The sequence below is a fragment of the Melopsittacus undulatus genome, chromosome 6 (genome assembly GCF_012275295.1).
Source record: "Melopsittacus undulatus isolate bMelUnd1 chromosome 6, bMelUnd1.mat.Z, whole genome shotgun sequence".
Taxonomy (NCBI): Eukaryota; Metazoa; Chordata; class Aves; order Psittaciformes; family Psittaculidae; genus Melopsittacus; species Melopsittacus undulatus.
Genome location: NC_047532.1, coordinates 49396708 through 49419908, shown reverse-complemented (window position 1 = coordinate 49419908; position 23201 = coordinate 49396708). Strand labels below are relative to the sequence as shown.

At 43.5% G+C, this 23201-nt stretch overlaps 1 protein-coding gene across 5 annotated transcripts in view; it reads left to right on the top strand.

Moving 5' to 3' along the window:
- The window catches only part of FGF12 (fibroblast growth factor 12), a 231715-nt gene that overhangs the window by 152860 nt on the left and 55654 nt on the right, over positions 1-23201 (top strand). For all 5 annotated transcript variants that reach the window (XM_034063861.1, XM_005146518.2, XM_031046723.1 and 2 more), the window contains one exon: positions 3597-3700. In XM_034063861.1, coding sequence (XP_033919752.1) covers positions 3597-3700 — 104 coding nt within the window. The remainder of the gene's footprint in view (positions 1-3596; positions 3701-23201) is intronic.

Sequence of the window (23201 nt, the reverse complement as noted above, 5' to 3'; positions counted from 1 at the left end):
TGGCCAAAGGGTTTAGGACTGTAGCATGCTGAAAGTAATATGACCAATAAGCAGAGTCAGGTGTAAATCTGCCAATGGCTGAAAATGGTAAGATGTAATGAAGGAAAATATGCAGAAATAATTCAATGTCCTAATTATTTTCTGCCCATGAAGTAAGAGTATGTTCATTCTATGAAGTTGCAGCTGTCATAGAAAATGTACCATTTGCAGCAGAGTTTTGAAAGAGTTTGTTAAATTTTCTCTTTTTCACATCAGCACATCATGTGTCCAGTCCTACTTTACCACTGCTAGTCCTCTTTCCCATTTCTAATTCTGATGTTTCACGTTAGCCAAAGTTTTTTTCCTGACAAAAAATGAACCATACTGCTTTTGAGGTTGGTTGAGGGTTTTTCGTCCCTCATTTTACACTCTTACAATAAAGTTTACAAGCTTTTAAATCTATTCTAAAACAAGATAAGATATTTATTTGGAAGCATGATAACAAAAGGCTTCAATTTCTTCAAACACATCTCTAGATTGAAGTGCAGAAACAGCTCTTAAGAATTTGCAAAATCTTGATTGACCCAAACCGCTTTTTTAATAGAGGAAGATATGTGCTACCTGAAACTTCCTTAGCTGCTAGTTAACTATGTCAGATGCATGTTGTCCTGATTGTCTGCCTGCTCACTTGCTCCTTTACTCTGTGCTATGTTGCAGGAGATCCTTTGCCATGCCTAAAAGCTGTGATTGTGGGTGTTGCTTCCATGGTCTGCAGCAGGGTCTCAGGGAGCTTGGGAACTGGCAGTGGTATTGCTATTGTAACACAGAGCACATCAGGATTGTTCCTGTTCTTCCTTTGCATGTATAGGTGGAAAGAGAGATTTGGAGATATGGATGCTTCCAAATGGAGCTTTTCACCTGCTAATTCTGCGTATTACCACCTTGCTGCCTAATGAATGCTTTGAATGGTCTGTCACAAGTTTTCTATACAAGATAAATTTGCTGTAGGGAATGAATGATGATGCCCATTTTGTTTCATTATTAGCAGTAATATGCTCCATTTTTCAGTGGGAGGAAAAATTAAGGAAGGGGAAATGCTTATAAATAGACTTGTTAATTACAGAGGGTTTTAGACCTTCATGGTAGTGAGAAAGTGATAGAAATATAAGCTTACTTTGCTTAGTGAGCTTTTCAATGATAGCAATGCACTATAGCACAGCTCTTTAATGTTGAGTAGCTGGGATGTGTTTGAGTCTTCTGGGGACGATCTCAAAGCAGCACCGTCCTTGACTCCAGCTCTTTAGACCAGTACTCAGGATGGACTTCATTTGCCATATGCATCTGTTGACATCCTCCAGTGAAATCACAAAAATTACTATTGGCTTTGGTAAGAATTCAGCACACGTTTTGATATTTTACTGAATATGGCACTTAAAAGCATAAAAAGGGACTGAGATTAAATTTGTTTCTATTAGACTCAAGGTATCTTCCTGTTAGGCAGCTCACTAAGGGGAGCTAAGCAGCTGTCCTTGGGAATTGAGTGAGAAAAAAAGGGCATTGATGTGAATCTGGGACTTACAAATCCCTTTTTGGAGACAACCCTGAAATTAGTTCTGTCAAGACACCTGTTAGATATCTTGAGCAAAGTAGCTTTCTGTCTCTTGTGCTCTCTTCAGGTTTTACTTCTGAAAAGGGATCCACCTCTGACCTTTAAGCAAATCCAGCAGGAGTTTGGGTTGAATGTAACCAGTTTCCCACTACATTTCGCAGACCTTTGGGGCTCTGCTTTTTCTCCTAAGGAATTCTGCAAAAAATCCTGGGACTTTAGATCAGACTTTGTAGTTTGGTTCAGGCTTGTGTAGCAAGGAAATAATGAAGACACAGTTTCAGTTCTTCTCCCATCAACCCCTTTTCTCCATATTGGCTAAAACTTCTGTCTTCTCCCCTCTGCAGAAATTCACAGGCTGTACATGAGGGAGGTTGTTGGGAAGCATCTTATGGTTGAGTTAAATACATGCATTACTTAGCACATGCACATCTCATCAGTCTCCTGTTGAACTGGACTCTGCTCCCTCCTGTCATAGCAGGATTAACACTAGCCTGGCCTGAGGAACTATAGTATTTTGAATAGACCATTTCAGCAAAAGCTTTATGCTTCAGAGCTGATATTAAACCAGCAGTAGTCCATCTCCCAGGGAAGGAACGGCTGTGAGATGACACAGTGAGAAGGACTGTTTCTCCTACAGCCGTTATGTGAAAACCGTTTTGTGCTATGCTTGCTGCAGTGTGATGTGTCAGGCATAAAACTTTGTAAATGATCTATAAAATGGATCGGCTAGAGGACAGTGTCCTTAAGGGTCAGCTGGGGAAAAAGAATGCTTCACTGCATGCTCTGTCACTCAGTCTTTCCTCTGCACTCTGCCCATTCACAGATCTGCCCTGAGCTAACTTGAGCACCTCAAAGCTTCAAGCAGGCTTTTGTAAATAAGTGAGTGTGTTAAAAAAACCACGAGAAATGCTTTATGAATGTGGAAGGGGCAGTCTGATCTCAGGACTAGGGAACCAGAAAAAATATTACTGTTCCAGGGTAGTTGAGTGGGAAGAGACCTTGAGTGCAGTATTTCCATTGTGTTTGTGTTCACAGTTCTGCCTGGCCCTGTGACAGTCTTTCCATATCCTGAGCTACATGGGACAAGATCTAGTTAGCTATTGATAAGCTGAAACACATAGGGTCCTACATCTGGATACTTTTGTTCTAAAAATCTTGGTAAAAAAGAAAACATGCTAATGCCTCAGTACTCAATCAACACTGACAGTCCTCTCCTCTTTGAGCCCATTCTGTTAGAAACGTAGCAAAAGCCTGACAATACGTTAATGTATATGCTCCTGGGAAAGGTCTTTCAGTGAGCTACAGAATCTACTTGGAATTAAGGAATAAAGTAATAAATTTGGAGATAGTGATTGCAATGCTTTAATCAATAAGATTGTAGTAAAATTGAGTCTTGCAAGGTCTCATCGTCTTCCGTACTGTCTAGTGTGGCTTCTAAATGAGCAACAGTGCTCAGGTCCTGGTGTGGAGCACTGTCTCTTCCTGAATTTCTTAATTCCCTTGACAGCAGGGGTCACACAGACACACAGTCAAGTTAATTTTTATCCTTCTGGCTGTGGTTGCTGCCTGTATACTCTTTCAGCATATGGCAAATGCAAGAAAGTGTGTCTAGGTTTAAATGTGTTTCAGGGTGAACTACACTAAGCTGTGCTGTTGCATTTGCCATGGGCAGTTAGCACAGCTCAGCTAGCCCATGGAAAGCTGTTGAGATGTGCTAGCTTGAGTGCATGTATAAGTCCTTGGCATTGCAAAGGCAGTGATCAAACAGACTGATGGGTGTGTTAAAGCTTCTGGGAGGCAGCCAAACTCAGCACTTTAAAAAATGTCCCTTCAACACTGGCCCCATGGCTGCAGGCCTTTCTTGTACCTGGAAGGAGGACTTTTGATTCTAGTCCAGTATCTTCTGGTAAATGTCAGTAGTGGGGTGGGCTGGCCCTGGGGCAAAAAGCAGCACTAGCCGCACAAAGGTGCTGTCTTCATAACCTTTTCTTTTCTTTCCTTTCCACAGCCCTTTTCAATCTAATTCCTGTGGGTCTTCGTGTGGTGGCAATCCAAGGGGTGAAGGCAGGTCTGTATGTTGCCATGAATGCTGAGGGATATCTCTACAGCTCAGTAAGTACTTTGCACTGTTGGGGTCCTGGAGTGCTTTGGTTTTGTAGGTGGGAGGAAGGAGGCTGCATTGGGACTTGCAGCATTTTCTGGAAATGGTCACATATCAGCAAATCTTCAAAAGCAGGAACCAGGGAGCTGCTGCAAGGCCATGCAATATTCACTTTACAGTGTCTCCACGGAGACTAATGGCAATTATTCCTGACCTGTGAAGATACACTTTGTGTTTCTTTGAGTAGTTACTTAATGTAGTTCATGTTGTAGAGGAGTTCATGTGGTTGGCTGGTTATATTCTGGTTTCACAGTGCAAAATGGCATGGACTGAATAGAATTCTTCTGAATTGCACCTGCACAACTGATCATAGGTGGTGCCCTAGTGCTGTGTTTTACTGCAGTGTAAATCCACAGCAATACTCTGACTTCATTAAAATGATTCTGGACTATTCCGCTGGCAGAATTTCCCTATATTTGTGTGGTCTTTTTAATGTGCATAAAAGATAAGTGAGGCATTTTTTTACTGACTAATTCCCCTATAACTTTCTTAAATGGCATGAAAGGGCATGAGGTTATTCATAAGATTCTTATTTGAAGTAAGTAATTGATTTTCACAGTGAATAATTGATTCAGTGATTTATTAAATATGGCAGCTCTTTGCCAGAATTTTTTATGCTTCAAATAACTTTGCTCTAGTTCTACATAGTAAAAAGTGATAGTTAATAATACACTTCTCATTTCTGTAGTTATGATATCTTTAAAGTGTATAGCTGAGATTCTAATCTCATCTGCCTTTGTGTAAATTTACAGTGCAGTGATTCTGCTCTTGTCTAGGCATTTACGTAGCATTAAAAGTATACCTGAGAACTGAGATGGGACCACTGAAAGGACAACAGTCTGAGTTGCTTGTATATGATTTTCCCTAACTCTTACCATCCATCTTTGTTCCTGGTCAGTTTTAAACACGCTCATATGGTTGTGATTATCCCCTTTCCTTCAGGAGGTAACAAAGCTCTGTCTCCCCAGTGGCTCAGGGTAGAAAACAGCAAGTGGATGTTTTAGTATGCCTGACGAGATAGGTCTCAAAACTGGCTGCTTGTCAAGAAGAGACAGAGAGATCAATCTGGATCTCTCTGGATGCCAGATGCTTTCTGTTCTTTCATAGCCCAGTAAACCTAAATGACTGCTGCTAAATAAATTACATTGGTTTACTAACAGTGAAAACTTCCTCTTTTTGTAAAGCTATCAGAGCCCAAAAGGTAATACTAAGTGTGGTGTGGTACTGCATTATCATGCCTGCTTCCCTTTACGCATGTAGTCAGGAGGGTCCAGACTGACATTTTGCCCTGTGTTTGTGCAGTGCTGGGTATAAGGGGTCCTGGCCCAGCACTGAGGCACCTCATACCGCTGGTGCCCTGTAAATGAGGACTGCAGGATTGCAGTGTGTGTCTCAGCCACATCCAGCCTGGGGGGATCTTTTTGGAGCAATGAAGGGTCAGCATCTAAACAAATAGTGCAAGGAAGGGAAAGGTATGAGGCTTAGGCAAGAGAAGAAATGGAAGGTTGGAAATATGAAGTTGACAGCTGAGAGATTAAAGATGATTCAGAGGAAAAATATCTCTTGTTAGCAATAGTGAGACCATAGGGAGGGTGGGAGGGACATACCAAGAGGTGCTGGGCAGCAGGAGGACCGTGTGTCCAGGAGACACATGCTAGTCATATGAAGTGTCCTGTTAGGCACCAGAACATACATGTATGCATATGAGGGTGGTTTAATGGGCCCTGCTTATTCCCAGCAAGTGTTTCTGCCTTAAGTAGGAAGGTTAATCTGAAAAAGATAAGGGTGCACTGATAGCCAGTGGTTAATCAGTTACGAATGGTGTCCCTCAGGGATCGGTGTTGGGACCGCTCTTGTTTAATATCTTTGTCGCTGACAGGGACAGTGGAATTGAGTGTGCCCTCAGCAAGTTTGTCGATGACACCAAGCTGTGTGGTTCTGTTGATATGCTAGAGGGAAGGAATGCCATTCAGAGGGACCTTGACACACTTGTGAGGTGGGCTGATGCCAACCTCATGAAGTTTAACCATGCCAAGTGCAAGGTCCTACACCTGGGTCGGAGCAATCCCAGGCACAGCTACAGGTTGGGCAAAAAGGAAATTCATGGTAGTCCTGTGGAGAAGGACTTGGGGGTGTTAGTCAATGAGAAAATGAACATGAGCCAGTAGTGTGCACTCACAGCACAGAAGGCCAACTGTATCCTGGGCTGCATCAAAAGGAGCGTGACCAGCAGGTCAAAGGAGGTGATCCTGCCCCTCTACTCTGCTCTCGTGAGACCTCACTTGGAGTATTGTGTGCAGTTCTGGTGTCCTCAACATAAAAAGGACATGGTGCTGTTGGAACAAGTCCAGAGGAGGGCCACGAGGATGATCAGGGGACTGGAGCACCACCTGTATGAAGACAGGTTGAGAAAGTTGGGGCTGTTCAGCCTGGAGAAGAGAAGGCTGCATGGACACCTCCTAGCAGCCTTCCAGTATCTGAAGGGGGCCTACAGGGATGCTGGGGAGGGACTCTTCATTAGGGACTGTAGTGATAGGACAAGGGGTAACGGGTTGAAACTTAAACAGCAGAGGTTTAGACTGGTTATAAGGAAGAAATTCTTTACTGTGAGGGTGGTGAGGTACTGGAATGGGTTGCCCAGGGAGGTAGTGAATGCTCCATCCCTGGCAGTGTTCAAGACCAGGTTGGATGAAGCCTTGGGTGATATGGTTTAGTGTGAGGTGTCCCTGCCCATGGCAGGGGGGTTGGAACTGGATGATCTTCAGGTCCTTTCCAATCCTAACTATTCTATGATTCTATGATTCTATGAAGTGGACCTTTCTACGTGCTACAGCTTGATGGCATTCATCTCTGAACTAGTAAAAGTTAAACTATTCAATATGAATCAGGTTTTCTGCTTTCAGTAAATAGATGCTGCTGGTCCATCTCTACTCCAGTGATATGGAACTTGCTGGACAGTGTTTTCTTCTTGTATTGACTAGCGTCTCTGTCTTACAGCAATATATCAATGAATTCACTGTCCTTTGGTACAGACCCCAAGGCAAGAAAAAAAGAAAATTTGTAGATAAAATCTGTTAGGAGCAGGGAGTGTGGGCTAAACTATCCATAGCATCAAAAACAAGGGATGAGACCAGTATCCTATAAAATAACTGGATATGGCTGAGAAGAGCTCAGTCTTTTTGCTGTGATTTAACTGAAGACCAAGACACTGTTCAAGTAGCCTCTTTTAGATGCTGCAGTTTCCTTGTGGGGCCAAGATCCCAGTCCAACCCCACATTTGGCATAGCTGTGTCAGTCTTGAAGACTCTGTTGGGGAATTACTTTGGCAGGACTCAAGTCTATTCATCTCTGGAGTGAGAAGGACCCCTGGCTGTGCTACCTGGACCTGACTGCTGCCCACACCGAAGGACACATTGTTCTGTCTCAGTCTGGTTTCCTTTGGTGTTGTGCATACATCTCTTTTCTCTCTCTCCATTTCTAGAAAATACAAAAAAAAGGTCACTATTCCCCATAGATACTGTTCACTCATGCAGATCCACTGATAAATGAATTTTTTATGCTGCTTGGCTGCCTCCCCTGCTGTTTGTCCCAGGCCTTGTCCTGCTAGGACTTCTTATAACAATAACACCCTCAAGCCCAGGTCTGCTTTCAGATAAAATGCAGTTGTCCAGGAAAATGTGGTTTGTTTGAGGTTTTTGTTTGTTTTTGGTTGGTTTTGTTTTGTTTTTTCTTGAGCCCAGATTGTGGCTGCTGTAACTGAACACATCATCACTGTGGGCTTGTTTTGTTTTTTGTTTAGTGTTTTTCTGGTGATATTTAATCTGTCTGAGTCAGCTGAGACCTTGGCTGACATCCTCTGCCCTGGATCAAACCAGAGGCTATTATCAGCTGGGCTCAGAAGTGGTTTGTGCCAGCTCCTTCTGAGTTTGTGTGAATGGGCTCTTAAATGGGTTTACAATAACCAGCCCTTGGAAAATATCTTTCTGGTGCCAGTCAGTACAGAGTGGGGTCCTCTAGAGCCAAACTTGTAGAGAAGGCTCTTTGCAGAAGTGTGCAAGACCTTCCTAAATGCTTGGCCACATTGATACCTTTAGCAGTGAGTCTCCTCACCCCTTTAGTTAGGGATAGGTAGGGATAGTGTGGGGTTGGGTTGCTGAGTTGCAGCCAGCTACAGATCACTAGCCAGCTTCAGAGGCCTAGATGCATTATGTGCCAACCCCATTTTGCTTGGGAAGCAGCTGTTTGTGAATTTTGTGCATTGTTTACTTACACTAGACACCTCATTTTTTTTCCCAGACTAGCTTATTGTTAGATCTGCTGGGGAGGTGCTTATTAGGTAAAAAAAATCAGGTCATGATCTGAGACACCTGTCTTTGCAGACAGTAGGATGCAAAACACTGTCTTCATTGCAAGCTTGCAGAGTCATTGGTGTGTTCCCATTTGATTTCTAGTAATGTAGAACAGCTGTAATTTCCCTGATAGTGCATGAAGGGTTTTATCAGCAGCTGTTCTAGGGAGTGACATGATTCTTCTGAGGATCCACTGCTAGCATTTTAAAATGTAAAAATATACAGAATGAATGAAGGGTGGTGAGTATTATTTGTACTGTCTTAGCACTTAGTGGCTTGGGTAGATGAGACCAAAGGCTGGTTGTTGCAGAGGACAGGGAAGCACAGAATAGAGGTATGTCCTGCTCCAATGAGTTTAGAGCATAATCTTAACAGGAGAAGATACAGAATATGCTCTTCTGTCTCTGGAGTTAATAGCTCCAACACCAAATTAATTTCTACTCCTGTATAACCTTTCTCTGTGAAGTTTCTCTCCTCGGCACCCAGCTTTCTCTCTTTCACCCCAGCTTCACAGGGGCATGGGGAAGAGTGCATACAAAGTGTTTCATCTGAGAAGCAAATCTGGCTCTCCTGGAGCAGAGGCTTATAATGGGGCTCTAGAGCCTCCGCAGGCTCACCCAATCACTCCAGGTACACTGAAATTGCAGCTCGCAATATGACGATATGTATAATTCAGTGGTGTTGCAGCTGGGATTGGTTTTGCCCCAAGTGCATAACACTTTTCTTCTAAAATGTACTGCTTTCAGATATTTCTTGTTGTTTAGCTCAGAGTTCTAATTATTTTTGAAATGGCAAAATGCGATACATAATTTATTGGAAAGACTGAGAAAACCCTAGCTGAGATACTGAATACAGAGAAAAAAAATGGGTCGCTTACGAGAGCTCAGTATGATTTTACAGTATAAACCTCTGAGTTTGAAATGCTGAAATTGGAGCTTGAATCACTTCAAAGATTCCTGCTAATAAGGGAATGATTATGCACAATTAAAAAAAAAAATCTAAACAGCATTGAAAAAACCCAAGTCACTTTAAGAGCTCAGTGTGTCTTTGCATTTTCTTTTTCTCTGCTTTTTTTCTGCTCTATCATTTTGCATAATAAACATGTCTTGCATAATAACAAACAAGCATCTGGGGAAGTATGTATATTAGCTGTTTTTTTTTATTCTGCTTGAAATGCTATAACTATTTTGCTAGAACTTCTCCAGGGTTGCTGCACTCTTATTTACATTGTTTCAAGGTCAGGGGCTGGAATCAATAATGCTGCATTCTCTCCCCTGATAAACTTGGGGTGTTAAACCTGCTCCAGCCCATACCATTTCTTTAATTCCTAATTGACCTCCAGTGGGGCTAGTTGATCTGGTCAGGACTACACATAGGCCAGGCAGGTATCCTGGATATGTTCCTTCTGCAGACTTTGCAAGCAAGGATACTTGCTGGGAGGATTCCCTAGTTTACATGCATCATTAGGGAGTCAGGTCAGTGGAGAGAGAGAAATGTCTCCAAAGGCAAAGCGCAGCAGGAATGCAATGTAATGTGCCTTTAATTTTCCTCCAGAGTAAATAGCCAGTGAGGAAGAGTAGATAAAGGGGCTTACTGAGTAAAGGCATTAACTGGGAGGTGTAAAACTTCTTCTGTTTCCTGGTTTATTCATAAATATGAAGGGAACAAAATGGATGCTCAGGTCAGCAGCTGTGCTGAGGAGTGCCAGCCCCTGGGAGCAAATTCCTGCCTTGCACTGAGTATTCCTGTAATACAGCTCCTGGCTGACACCCTGGCGTACCACCCTGGTAGCATGGAAACTTGTAAACATGGCTACCAATTGCAGTGTGGTCCCTTTTTCCTTGGAGATGTGGTGCCATCCACGTTGTTCTGCTTGGCCCTCAAGAAGCACTTCAAAGGTCCAGCTTTCCTTTCACTGCAGCAGAGCGAGCTCTCCCTTCCTGTGTGTGACTGGTGCAAGCTGGGCAGGACCAGTGCTAGCCTACACTGGTCCAAGGGTTATTCAGGATGTTGTAAGAGCTAGAAATGGGTATGATCTCACTTGGTGGGGCTACCCAGACTGCTTGTCAGATGAGGAGAGCGAGGACAGTTCAATATTGTGGCTTTTGGGGAACAAGATTCCCATCTGGAATCCTGTGTTTCTTGAACTTTCCTAGCAGAATACCACAGTGGGGCTCTTACAGGCAGGCTGCTGCTCTGCACCTTGTATTGACACCTGGGTCAGACTTAGCTTTCACCTATTCAAGCAAGAGACAGTTCAGAGGACAAATCTGTAACAGCAGCATCTAATCCTGTTTTCCTAGCTATCTGTTCCTTGTCTTAAATAATAGTGCAAATAATGAAGAATGAGTATGCTTCAATAAAAAGTGCCTTCTCTTAGTCTTGGTTGCACAGGATATTTAGTAATGTCCTATGTTCCATCTAATGTCAGCTGGAGGCACAGGGATGGGACATTCCCCTTTGTGAGAAGTAGTCTGCTAGTATTGGGATGCATTACGGTCTTTTGCTGAAATTTCATTTTGGAAGAAAATGGGGGGAAAATGCTCCAATGGTGCTGACTCATCTCATTTTGACACTTCCCCAAAGAAACATTAGAAGTTCCCATTCTGAAAGAACCTCAGAATGCTTTATATTGCTTTACCGCTTCTAATAAAATCAGACCAAATGTTTAGATTCTGGTTGAGCATTTTGGTCCCACATGGTTTCCTTGATGTTGGAAGGGGGAGGAGGGCAAAACACTAGCAGAGAGGGGTTGCTCTAAATTATATGAAAGGTAAGAGCAGAAATTACAGCGATGAATCAGTTGTAGCTTCCATCTTCTGCACAGAATTCCTTCTGCTGATTTCCTTGAGGCCAAATATACAGGCCTGACCTTAGATAAACAGAAAGGCAGATTCCTTGGAGCAGGTGTTAAGCAGCAGTATGTTGCACAGAGCTTGCCTAATTTTCTCCTGTGTGTTATGCAGGATGAATTAACCACTCTAGGGAAAATGATGTGGTTAAAGCAGAATGGTCAATGGCAATACAATATTTGAGTTGGATTTTGGTGTGAGGGGAAGCCCTTAGGGAAGTGATGCATGAGTGAAGCACTCATTCCAGCAAATAAGAACCAAAAGCTGACTGTCATGATGTTGTTCGGGAGAGGCAGTCATGGCAGAAGTCCCTTTCATTGCTTTTCCTTTGCATCCTGCTGGCTGAAAGTTGCAGGAGTGGCCAGTAACTGAGTTCCTCTGCCTGGGTTAATATTTTGCGTTTCCTCAAACTCTCCAACCTGCTTTGCTTGTTTTTAATGCTATTTATTCAGTGTCTGTTTTGTCCATAAATAGTTCCATTGTCTGTTTTCCACAAGTGAAACCTAGACAAAACTCTAGGACACAAAGGGTGACAGTGGGACTGTTCTTAACATCTTATTTTGTAGTAAAGGGAGGACAAACACTATTCTTCTTGGGTTCAGGTCTGATATGAAATGAGGGAAGTTCTGAGTGAAGACCTGTTTGGCTGAGGTCAGGTGTATGTTAATTAAGTGATTTGGATCTCATTTCTGGTAACACCAAACTCAAATATAGAATGGATAAAACTAGTGAATAATGTGCCTTTGCCAAACAGTGACTAATGGCTCTGGAGGTGAAAGCAGGAGATAGGACAGTCATAGGCTAAGAAACCCAAGAAAAAAACGTATTGACTGTGCATATAATTATCACTGGGAGCCAAGTGATAGAAAACTTTAAAAATGGGAAACTTTGTTGAACTGTAATGTGGCTTTCCAGGAGAAGGAAAAGGGGCTTGATGTGCCTGGGCAATTTTAAGCCAGACTAGCTGAGTCAGTGGGGAATGTAGTGATCTGTATTGGAAAAGTCTGGATGGGATCCTGAACCATCCCTGCTTTGCTGTGGAAGGGTACTGTCTTGACTAAGCACCTGCAAAGCAAAAATAATTTTCTTGAAGTCTCTGAATTACAGGAACTCAGTTCAGGTCCCAGAGAATTTCTTCTTTTTTTTTTTTTTTTTTCCATGAGCCCCAAGATATAAGGCTGGTTTATGGACTGCCTCACAGGACACTTGTGAAATTGGTGGAGTAAATGTGCTTGGTGGGAGTTATGAACCCGGCCTGAAATATACTTATACAAGCTGTAGTTCAGCAAATTGCTGAAATTGCTCCTTAATATTTTGCTAAATCTGTGCTCCCTGGTCTTCCCTGCAGCAGGGATGCAGCCCCTGGGGATTACCACCCACTTTGAGTTGCCTCTTCTGGCATCTTTTCTGAAAGAGCCACTCCTTACTGCAAGGAAAACTCCAAACCTACCCAACTTCTCTTGCTGTGAATTCATCTGAGTGGGGTGGAATGGATCTGTTTGTACTACTGGCAGCCAGTCACTGCTGTGATGTGTTGCATGCTGACAGCGTGCTTAGCTCTGCAGAGCGCGTGGGATGGCCGGCATGCTTGTGCCAAGGAGCCTGCAATCTGTGCTCAAGCAGGGAGGAGCGTAAGGGCACCTCGCCAGCAGCGATGCCCAGAGGCATCCTGGCAGCAGAGCAGGCAGGCAGGACATGGTTTTGGACCCACTCCATGGTCTCCTGAGCCATGCCTGGTCCTTGTGTCTGGTCTCATGGTATATATGAGGTGCACCAAAAAGGCTCTGCAAGGTCTGTCTTCTGTACGTGCTGGCTGAGGCTGAGCTCAGTTCTGGCCTTGTGACAGTGGGTTATAGGGCAGCAGAAAAGCGGTGTGCGTTGAAGGCAGAGCCCATCCTTCCCTACTCACTGCGTCTGCTGATGCTGGGGCTGACTTGGTTTTAAAAATATACCTGGCTCTCCTGGAGGGCTGGAAATATCAGCCTCAAGGGAAAACAGCTGATGGTTTCAGATCTGCTGGTTGTTTATTACTGGGGCATTTAATTATATTATTCAACTTTTAAATTTTCAATGAAAGTATATCTGCTGCAAGGCTTTTTTTTGTTTGTTTCCCTGTTAGGTTTTTTTCTCTGGAACAGTACAAGAGGCTCTAGGACTGGGCCCATGGAGTTTTGAGATGCTGCTGCCCAACACCACAGGGATAGGCAGGTTCTTTAGGGATCCTTGGCATCATCATTACAATAAAAGCTTTATTTTAACCTGGTTCCTCTGCAGAGCAGGTTGGTTTAATAAACATCCAAAACCCTCTGCAGGGTGGGTCATTTTAACCGAAATCATAGACACTCTGCAGAGCTGATTGTTTTACTAGCTAACAATAGCTTAAGCTCAAATGTGCACACAAAGTTCACTTGGTGCTTGGGAGCCATTTCAGTGGTTCTGATTGCTCTGTTAGGCCCAGGACCCCTTCACAGGAGAAACGGATATGTGATCAACCTGCCCATGGCTAATGCCTGCCAGCCTCACAAGATGGTACAGGGGCTGGGAGTAGAGGGCACAGTAACTGATGCAGGATTTTGAGAAAATAGGAGATTTGGGGAATTCCAGTAGTAAAGTCATGGCCTCTTCTGTGTTGTGGGGGAGGAAATCCTTACTTTGCTAGAGGCTGAGCCCAGATGGGATGGTTTAGAGCCCACACAGCCATTATTTTCCAAGCTTTCTAATGTCTGCAGGACCAGCAGCCATCTGTAGACTTATAAGACCAGAAAACCAAGTAATCATGGTTGGAGTGTTACTCATTAATTCCTTTATGGTGTATCATTGCCTTTCTGCCTGCAGTTAGGTTACATGCTTGATCTTTTACTCTTGTGACTAATTTCACTTGTGTGCAGTTTTGCCATTCTTTAGTTACACCTTCCAACAGCTTCTGCTACATACCTTGTTGCTGTCATCTTTTTTCCTTTTCCATAACCATTCTTTATTAACCTCACATTGGTGTGTTTCAGACAACACAGGCAGACCAAAAGACATGTCTTGGTGGGTGGACACTATATAGATTTATGCCTGTGACATCCCCTGCAGATTTTGCTTAATTAAAAAGGGGACCTTCTTCCTTGCTGATGAGCTCCAGATTTCATCTTTTGTTGTGTGGAGGTGATTGCTCTTCCGTGCAAAAGTCTGGCAAGCCCTGAAACTTTTAAACAATATTAAATTAATTGTCCCCCTCTGAAATCAATATATTCCTTGTATGCACATGCAAGTCACAAATTAGTTTGGTGGTTTAACATCCCAGCCATCAAGAATCACAGAATGGTTTGGGTTGGAAAGGACCTTAAAGCTCATCCAGTTCCAACCCCCTGCCATGAGCAGGGGTACCTTCCACTAGGCCAGGTTGCTCAAAGCCCTGTCCAGCCTGGTCTTGAGCACTGCTAGGGATGGGGCAGGCACGAATTCTCTGGACAACCTGTGCCAGGACCTTGCCACCCTCACAGGGAAGAATTTCTTCCTGATATCTGATTTCAGTCTGACCTTTTTTTAAAGACATTCCCCCTTGTGTTATTGCTACATGCCTTGTAAAAAGTATCTTGACAGCTTTCTTGTCAGCTTGTTTATGTACTGGAAGGCTAGTGTAAGGTCTTCCAGTATCCTTCTCCTTGCTGAACAGCCTAACTCTCTCAGTCTCTCTCCATAGGAAAGGTGCTTCAGCATTCTGAGCATGGCCTCCTCTAGACAGGTCCATATCGTTATGTTGGGGGCCCCAGAGCTGCAGACTACTGCAGGTAAGGAGGCAGTATGAGGAAGTCTTGCCATCTCTGACATAGCCAGTATCATCTGAGTTATGCTTTGGAAGCAACACTGGCCTTTCTTTCAGTTCTATTCTATAAGTTAGATAAATCCCAGAAAGTTGAAAGTATTTTAATATTCACAGTGTGCTCTCTAATCCCCCAAATACATACCTAGGCACTAGCCCCACTCTAAAAGCTTTCTGAAATTTGAACACCCTTTTGACATAAATAAGATGTGGCATGGCAATGGTGAGTCTTCCTATCTCCTCACCACTTTCCTCCTGAGAAGGCTGAAGGATTGGCTTCTCTTTATGAGAAGCTTCCTTGGTCAGCTCTTCTGAAGGCTGAGCATTAAATACATAATTGATAACAGCAGTTGGGAGTTGCATGCACACACGCACACCTTACAGACTCCCAATTGCTGCCTGGGCAAAGCACTGCAGAGGAATTACTGCAGGTGGACAAGGATTGTCTGCTTCTCTCTAAAGGCTCTGAGACAGAAATCAGCATGGATCTCCTGCATAGCCTTTTCTCTTCCACCACTAGATAGATCACTGTAAGCATTAAATAGAAGAAAGGAAAACAGAACCTCAGGGATTTTGAACAAGGCCATTAGGTGAGGAGGCACCAAGAAAGATAGTGTCCAAATTTCTAGGCACGTGCAAAATGATATGAAGAACAAGATATAGCCTAGTTCTGACATACCCACAAGTGCAGCATCTGTGCCTGGCTATTGCTTCCCCAGCAGGAATCTCTCCAAAGCAAGCAGGGGTTGAGAAGGGCAGTTCTTGGTATTCCTGATGCAGTATTCAAAGCCCATTGCACTTGTAACAGATCGTGTGCCTTTTAAAGTGATTTGTTTCCATATTCCTAGTGGGTTGAGGGGTCAACACATTGTCCCATATTGCTCTAAGTTGATTTATGTGCACTGCAGAGGGTTCCCCTTTCCTCCTGACACTGGATAACCACTGTTGGTGGAGCTGGGGCAGCTAACGGGTTTTGAGTTTTGAACTGTACTTAGTGCCAAGGAGAACAGTCACCAGCTGCAGCTGGGGATACCATCTATTTCCTGCAGCCCCCTCTCTTTTGTATTGTGCCTGTTCCCATGTCAAGTAGATAGCTGCAGTGAGGCTCTTGCTTTCCAATAGGACAGAGCAGATGCTGAGGGAAGGAAGGACCTTTGGCAGGGATCCAGCCAGCTCAGGAGATGAGTGCTGTGTAGGTGTGCAACCAGCTGCAGTTGGGATCCATTATGTCAGTTGTTGCCTTCCTAGTTTTTAGAGGAAAAAGTCTTACAGCTATTATACTGGCTTGTCTAAAGCACCTTCCTTCTTACTGTGCCTCTTACTGCCACTGTGGGCATTTGGCTGGGCAAAAAAACCTTCCTTTTTTCTCATTGCCTCTCCAGGCATGCTCTGGGAGCTGTAGCTGAACAGCACTTGCTCTGCTGTCTTGAGTGGAGCTCCATGACCTTCTTAGCTCCTACTTGTCTGTTTATATCTGCACTGAGGCTTAGCAGGATCTTGTCCACAGGGGATGTTTATGCATGTATGTTTCAGTTCTTATCCCCATCCCACCCTGGGGAGGGGAAGAAGGAGGCCAGGGGTGAGGGAACAGGTGCGTGGTGCTGAGTAACTGGCTGGGTCTAAACCATGACAATCTCCCATAGACAGCTGGTATGGTAGGAAGGCATCTAAAATGACACTGCCATCCAATGCTTCTCAGCTTGTAGACTTGTCTGGGAGCTGACATCACCTTTTTCTGGCTTAATGTGGAAAAAACTTTGAGACCTTGCGTGAGGGCTTCCCTTCTTCCTGCTTTTTGCAGTCCTCAAATGCAGTGTTGGTGCTCTGCCCTTGCAAACATTGAACCAAAAGGCAGACATAGTGTCTCTGTCAGGAGAAAGTGGAGGATTGCTACAGGAGTCACATCTATCAGCTTTTGTTTAGGGGGGAGAAATCTATAAAACATCTCTAAGAACAGACCAGCTTGGTTAACCCTGTTGTGATATTGGTGGTCCTGTTGCACTTCAGATTGTTTCCAGTTTAAAACCTGTCACTTGCTTTATGATTTACATTTACTGCCTGTAGCACCAATACACTGTGGTGAGCAGGAAGGGAACAGAGCAAAGGGAAGGACTCTAGAAATACTTGAGGTAAAATCAGAAGCAGGGTAGTCTGGTGATAACTGCCAGTGTTGGACTAGGAGGAGGAGCAGGAGTTCATGCTGAACACCAGGTTTTGATGGCAGGCTAGGTCAGAGAGGTGCTGTGTTACTTTAATCTCTGATGGGAGCATCACGTAAATACTGTCAGCATAATGCAGGACCCAGCCTGTGGCTCTCACATGTCTGGTAGATAGAGAGCTGTTAAAATGCAGTTCTTTTGCCAGGGTGTCTGGGTCATCTAGATCATTGGCAGTGGGAGGAATAAACTTAGCTGAGGCTGCAAATGCTAATGGTGTGGGCCCCTTAAAAAGCGTATTATCACTTACCTGTGAGTTGCTCTTGACCTCTCCCACGTTCTCAGATGATTTTCCACTCATGCTGGGAAGCTTCGTCACATAGGGAAACTGAACATAGAGGAGTGATAGGACAAGGTCATGTGTAGAGACTGGATTAGGCCTTCTGTTCCTCCTGATCCTAATTCTTTGCCTTAATCACAAGCTTTCTTTTCTATCACTGTGATTATTCAGTGAACTGGTGCATCAGCAGAAGCATGACTTGTTTGTTTAGTATCTGGTATCCAAGCAAATCAGTTTACTTTAAAAGCTGTGTGCTGTGTAGGCAGGGCTTGCTTCTCTCTCTGTTTTCCCATTTCACCTCTTTTCTGGCTCCTCAGCCTTTATGTCCCTAGCAATTGTCATTGAGGATAATGGGAGCAGGCAAAGGAACCACAGGAGAGTCGTACTGTGCCAGCCATCTTCCCTTGCACATCTTAATACCATATGTCAAATGCACTTGCTCAGGGCTTCAAAGATATCTCATTTTCAGCCACACAAGAAGCTGGGTCTGTTTATGGTGTCAGCTTCACAAGATGGCAGATGAAGAATTGGAATCAGCTCCTGAGAAGCTCAGGGTTGCAGCAGTGCTCTGAAAAGAAGCACTTGTAAGGTCCTGATGCCCCTAGGAGCTGAACAGTCAGGTCTTGCAAGAAAACCATTTGCAGTGACAAAATTGGGCATGGATTTTCAGACAGTTGAAAGCCTTGCTTTCAGAGGTGTTGGGCACCCAATACATCACCTTGCTCTTACTGAGATGAACATAAGGGTGATCCCTGTGGGTTCATTTAACTTAGCATTCAGCTCCCATAGCTGCCACTCCTAGGGACAGCTAGGAAAACCAGTAACAGAGATGGTAGGTTAGCAACCTATCTGAGCACTGAGAATAAATCTCCTTAGGCTGTGAAGAAATACCTCTCTTTCAATGCTAGGTTGGGTATCAAAAACCATCTGGGTGAATTGCTGGGCAAGTCTGTGTAGCATTCACAGTACTTCAGTAATGCTTTACAGCCCTTGTATGGTGCCATACACTGTGTCTTCCTCTCTCCAGGGTGTCTTGTCCCATGCAGACATGACCAAGGACTTAATGAGAGCTGTGGGCCTAACTCTTGCTTGGAGGTGGACTGGGTATGACTCAACAGAAAATATTGTTCTACACTTTTCTTTTAGTGGTGGAAGCATCACTGTAAAGAATCATATAGCAAGGCAACAGTGGAAAGACTGGTAAAATTTCAGTTTCTGATGCCTTTGCCACTGAATTATATCTAGAGTAAACCTGTTGATGTCCATATAATCAGAAAACTGAGATGAGTGTATCTACTCCAGCATACCTGAGACCATGGTCTGCTCAGTCATTTGGGTCATGTCCAGTGAATGTGTGCATGCTTGTACTACTATGTATACAGGAAATCTGTTCTCCTCTGAGGCATCAAAATCTGAATTTTCCATGAGTTTTCTCTGGTATGAATGTTTTAGGATTTTGGTGAATAAAGGATAATTGGTTAATAATGGAGCCTGATTTGAACACTGGAAGTCATCATGTCTTTTTGTGAAGTCAAAGCATGATCTGCTTTTGTGCCAAAGAGCTCAAAGTATTTTCCAGATAAAGGAGAGAATTATCCACTTTTTTACTCAAGAAAACAGAGGTGTAGAATCTTAAGGTTGTTTCCAACCCTAACCATTCTATGATTCTATGAAAGATGCCTGTTGGTCATACTTCTCTTTGGTTTGTAACACCTCAGTTGAAAAAGCGGATGAAGCACTGAGATTCCTATAGCCTCAGTTTCTTGCATGACAATGGCTAATTTCAAGAGTTTCAAATTTCTCTGCACCCCCATGAAAGTGTTTGCCACTGAATTCCAAGTGTGAATGTCTAAAACCTTTTACTCTATCACAACCTACCTGTTTTGAAAGGAGCTCTGAGAAATGATTTATTAAAGTGTTTTAATCACAGTTTATTACATCTTCAGGAGTTTTTTGTAAAGAAGTTCTTTGTGCAAGTTTATTATTCAAATTTGGAGGAAAGGAAGGAAATCAATTTCCTCCTTTAAAATTACATTTTTTCACCTACTCTAGTTGCTTATCACTCTCTGCCTTGCAGGATTATTCTAATCAGATTTCATATATTAAAAAATAATAACATAAAAATAATTATACCCTTTCAAGTATTTGGGAGGCTTAAGTAAATTAAGATGTTAGGTAGATTCTGCTCACTGTTGCAGCTGTGAATACAATGAAGGCTACCTGGTGTGGCTGGGGAAAGAATAGTGTCTGATGTGTGTTTTTTATCTTCAGAGAGAGGCCAAAAGGGATGACTGAAACCAGCCTTATCCCTGGGGTTTGTTTGGTGAAAGCCTGTTTTTCTGGGTAGCAGCTGGGATGTGGACCTGCAAGGCATGTGAACATGGCCCAAACCAACAGGGGCAAATAGGAGAAAGAGATGCTTCCATGGCTGTAGATCACACTGCAGGAAGCTGCTCTAGCAAGCAGAGCTGCCAGGCTGGTCCTTTGCCACCACCTCTTTCACTGAGCTGTTTCAAAGGGGAACCAAATGTCCGAATTGCTCGAGTGGCTTTGCAAATCTGTCCTCAGCCTAATGCACCAAAATAACAGTCTGCAGCAAGGCCAGCACAGCTTCTCTGCATACAGCTTATTTCTGATTTGGCAGCTCTTTGAGAACCTTATTTGCTGTACATGTCAAGATTGATAGTGATCCTGTGGGGGTGATGACCTTGATCATCCTTTCATTCTTCTTGGTAAGCTCAGTATAAATTCTTAAATTGTCATCAGGGTTTTGCCATGAGCTGAAATGAAAGTGTCTCTGTAAATAGTGTCACGGGGAGGTAGATTCATCATTCAGCATCAGGTCTGGACTTGCAGAAGTGATGGAGGAAGGCCACTCTGAAGCTTACTCTGGCTCCTCGTATTACATTCTAAGTGTTTCTATTGAGTTTGACAGATAATAACTCTGTATTCCATGGGTGAAATCTTCTTGATAGTGACTGAAAGATTATGTGGATCTGTGTTCACAGTCAGCCAGGAAAAAGACAATACACAGGCTGCTGACAGCAGTAGTTATTTTGGAGGTCCCAGGCAAATGAAACTTTGCTTCAGGAATAGAACAGGCCTGCTCAAAATGTGAAAAAAGAGTTGTGTCCTTCTATGCAGATGGAAAGTAAGTCTAGCACTCTTTAGGGTGCTAGCAAAGCACTTTGTAGACTTCAGCTTCCTGCTTTGCCACAAATGCCTTGACTGCAAGATTCAGTTCAGTTGCCTAAACCTAGACACTCGTCTCCCTCTGCAGTGTGCCAGCATATCTTGCCTAGCCTCCAGAAGATCATGCATCTCCCTTAGGTCACGTGTCCTCCTGCCAGCCCTGTGTATGTCTTGCATGCTTCAGATCATCTTAGATGGCACTGGAAGCTTATGTTGAGGTATCTAGATCAAGCTTTTAATTTCTCTGCTTCAGCTGCTCATCTATATGGTGGAGATAAGATTTCTTTCCTACTCCCACAGAGACAGTGTGAAGATAAGTGCATAGGTGATTGACAGGCACTCGGATGTTATGTTGAGGGCACTGTGTAAGAGCTTGAATAGATAAGAGAGTGACTACATGGCAGCATGAGGTTGTTTGGCTTTGGGTTTTTTTTTTTTTTACTTCGTAAGTTTTTCTCCTTCACATGTCCTTTTCCTATTGGGTTGTAAATGCAGTGAAAGAGAGATGAGCTCACATAAGCCTCTCAGACTTGAAGCCTTCCCAGCTTGACATTGCTCCAGATCTAGCTGCATTTCTCTCCAACTCCAGCTATCGTGGTCCTGTTTGAACTATTTGTCCCATGCTACTTGACCAACGAAATGTGGATATACCTTAGCAGTATTTGGAGGCAGCTTTCATTTGGGATATCTCTATTATTTCATAAAAAAAAGTCAAAAAGACGCTCTTGGTTTTCAGTTCTGCCAAGCTGGAATGGTGCAGGGAAGTAGGGAAATCACTATTTGACTTCAAAATGGAATAAATTGACCTGGCACCACCTGGGAGAATAACCCAGAACCTAGCTTCTAGCTATCTTATTTTTCAGCTATATCACTCTTCTGGCACCTAGTTACTTCATTGCCAGTGGTGCTGTAAATACTTGCAGCTCCCTGTGGTTTCAGTGGGATTTCAAAGTAATCACCATCCCCACAGTTCTTTCCCCTTTTATTTACAGACTTCAAAAGCTCCGGTTTATGCTCATCATTTAGGGCTCTGTTTCCTGACATCCATTTGGAGACAGGCCAAAAAAAAAATTTCTATAGCCAAGAGACATTTTCAAAATTTCCTCTAATGGAACTGAGTACTAGAAGTCTCTGGGACATAAGAAACCAAACTAGCATAGATGCTTTAGTCACAGCTGTAGACCCTGCTGAAATCTAGGGCAGGGTATTGAGTCATCTCCTTCCTCAGGTCTCCGCTGAAAAAAATCAAACCATTATTCTGTGCAGCAGAGAACTCCTGTGTGCAATAGGAGAGGTGGGTGCACTGAGGGCAGCAAGAAGAAGCTGTGAAGACCTCCACACTCCGCAGCACAAGCTTTAACCAAACAACTCTCAGAGAAGAAGCTGATTAACCCCATACATTTTTCCAGAGATCTTGAGAGAGAGTCTGCAGCATACGTGTTTAGGTTGTTATGTCCTTTTATTTATCTTCACTTTCACAGTGTCCCATTTCTTTGTGCCTGCAGCCATCAATCATGTGTTCATATATTTGGGTGTAATCTGCTCTCAGTAGTGTCACTTTAAATTGTGAAGTTCTTTCCGGTTAACAGTTTCTCAGTTTCTGTGAACAATACATCGATGTAATTTCCAACAATGTACTTTGCCTCCCACAGCTCTTGAATCTTAAGTCATTGAAACCTCCAGAAAGTGAGAAAAAGCCAACAGAGGCCTTCTGAGTGTATTTGTAAGTCACTGGCATTGCATAGATTCTCCATTCACTTTTACCATTTGGGGGTTCACTGAAAACGTGCTTTTGCCTTCCAATATCTGAAGGGGGCCTACAAGGATGCTGGAGAGGGACTTTTTATAAGGGGCTGTAGCAACAGGAAATGGGTTTAATGGGGTAATGGGTTTAAGCTTCAACAGGGGAAGTTCAGGTTAGATATAAGGAGGAAGTTCCCTACTGTGAGGGTGGTGAGGCACTGGAGCAGTTTGCCCAAAGAAGTGGTAAATGCTCCATCCTTGTCGGTATTCCAGGCCAGGCTGGACAGAGCCTTGGGTAACGTGATCTAGTGTGAGGTGCCCCTGCCCATGGCAAGGGGGTTGGAACTATATGATCCTGAGGTCTTTTCAACCCTAACTATTCTATGATTCTAAGAGAAAGCCATGATAGGCACTCTTGCAATTTTTCCCATATACTGCTAGCACTTGGGAGTCAGGAGCCCTTCTTGTCCATACACAGTTCTTGCTGGATATTTCTCTAGCTAGTTCAGTGGCCTGATACAGTAACTAAGTCATCAACGACACTATCACATCTTTAATTCAAAAGGAAAATTTTTGTGTCTCCAGTTACTCTGCTGGTCAAGTACTTGGCTGAATGGAGGAACTGTTTTCTTCCAGAAGATCCTGGGGGACTAGCTTTTGATCTAGACCTCAGGGCATCTCTTGTGCCCTGTGAAATTTGGCAGCATTCATCTGGCAAAAATATCCCTCCCTTCATCTTTCTAACTCATCTCTCTGTAGGAGCCATCTGTCTGTCTAATCTTCCCAAGCACTAACGGATGGCTGTGCTTAAGAGTTTGACCATCCAAATAGAGTCCTCTAATGATGACGCCAACAATGCAATGCTTGCTAGTGCATGGTGGGCTCTGTGGAGCCTTCTTATAGCTGCTTACTTGCTTTCTTTCACCACTCAGATCTGCAGTGTAATTTTTAAAATTAACACCCCAGTTCCCCCTAATCGTGTGATAATAATGCAAATAGTGACTACTTTTTC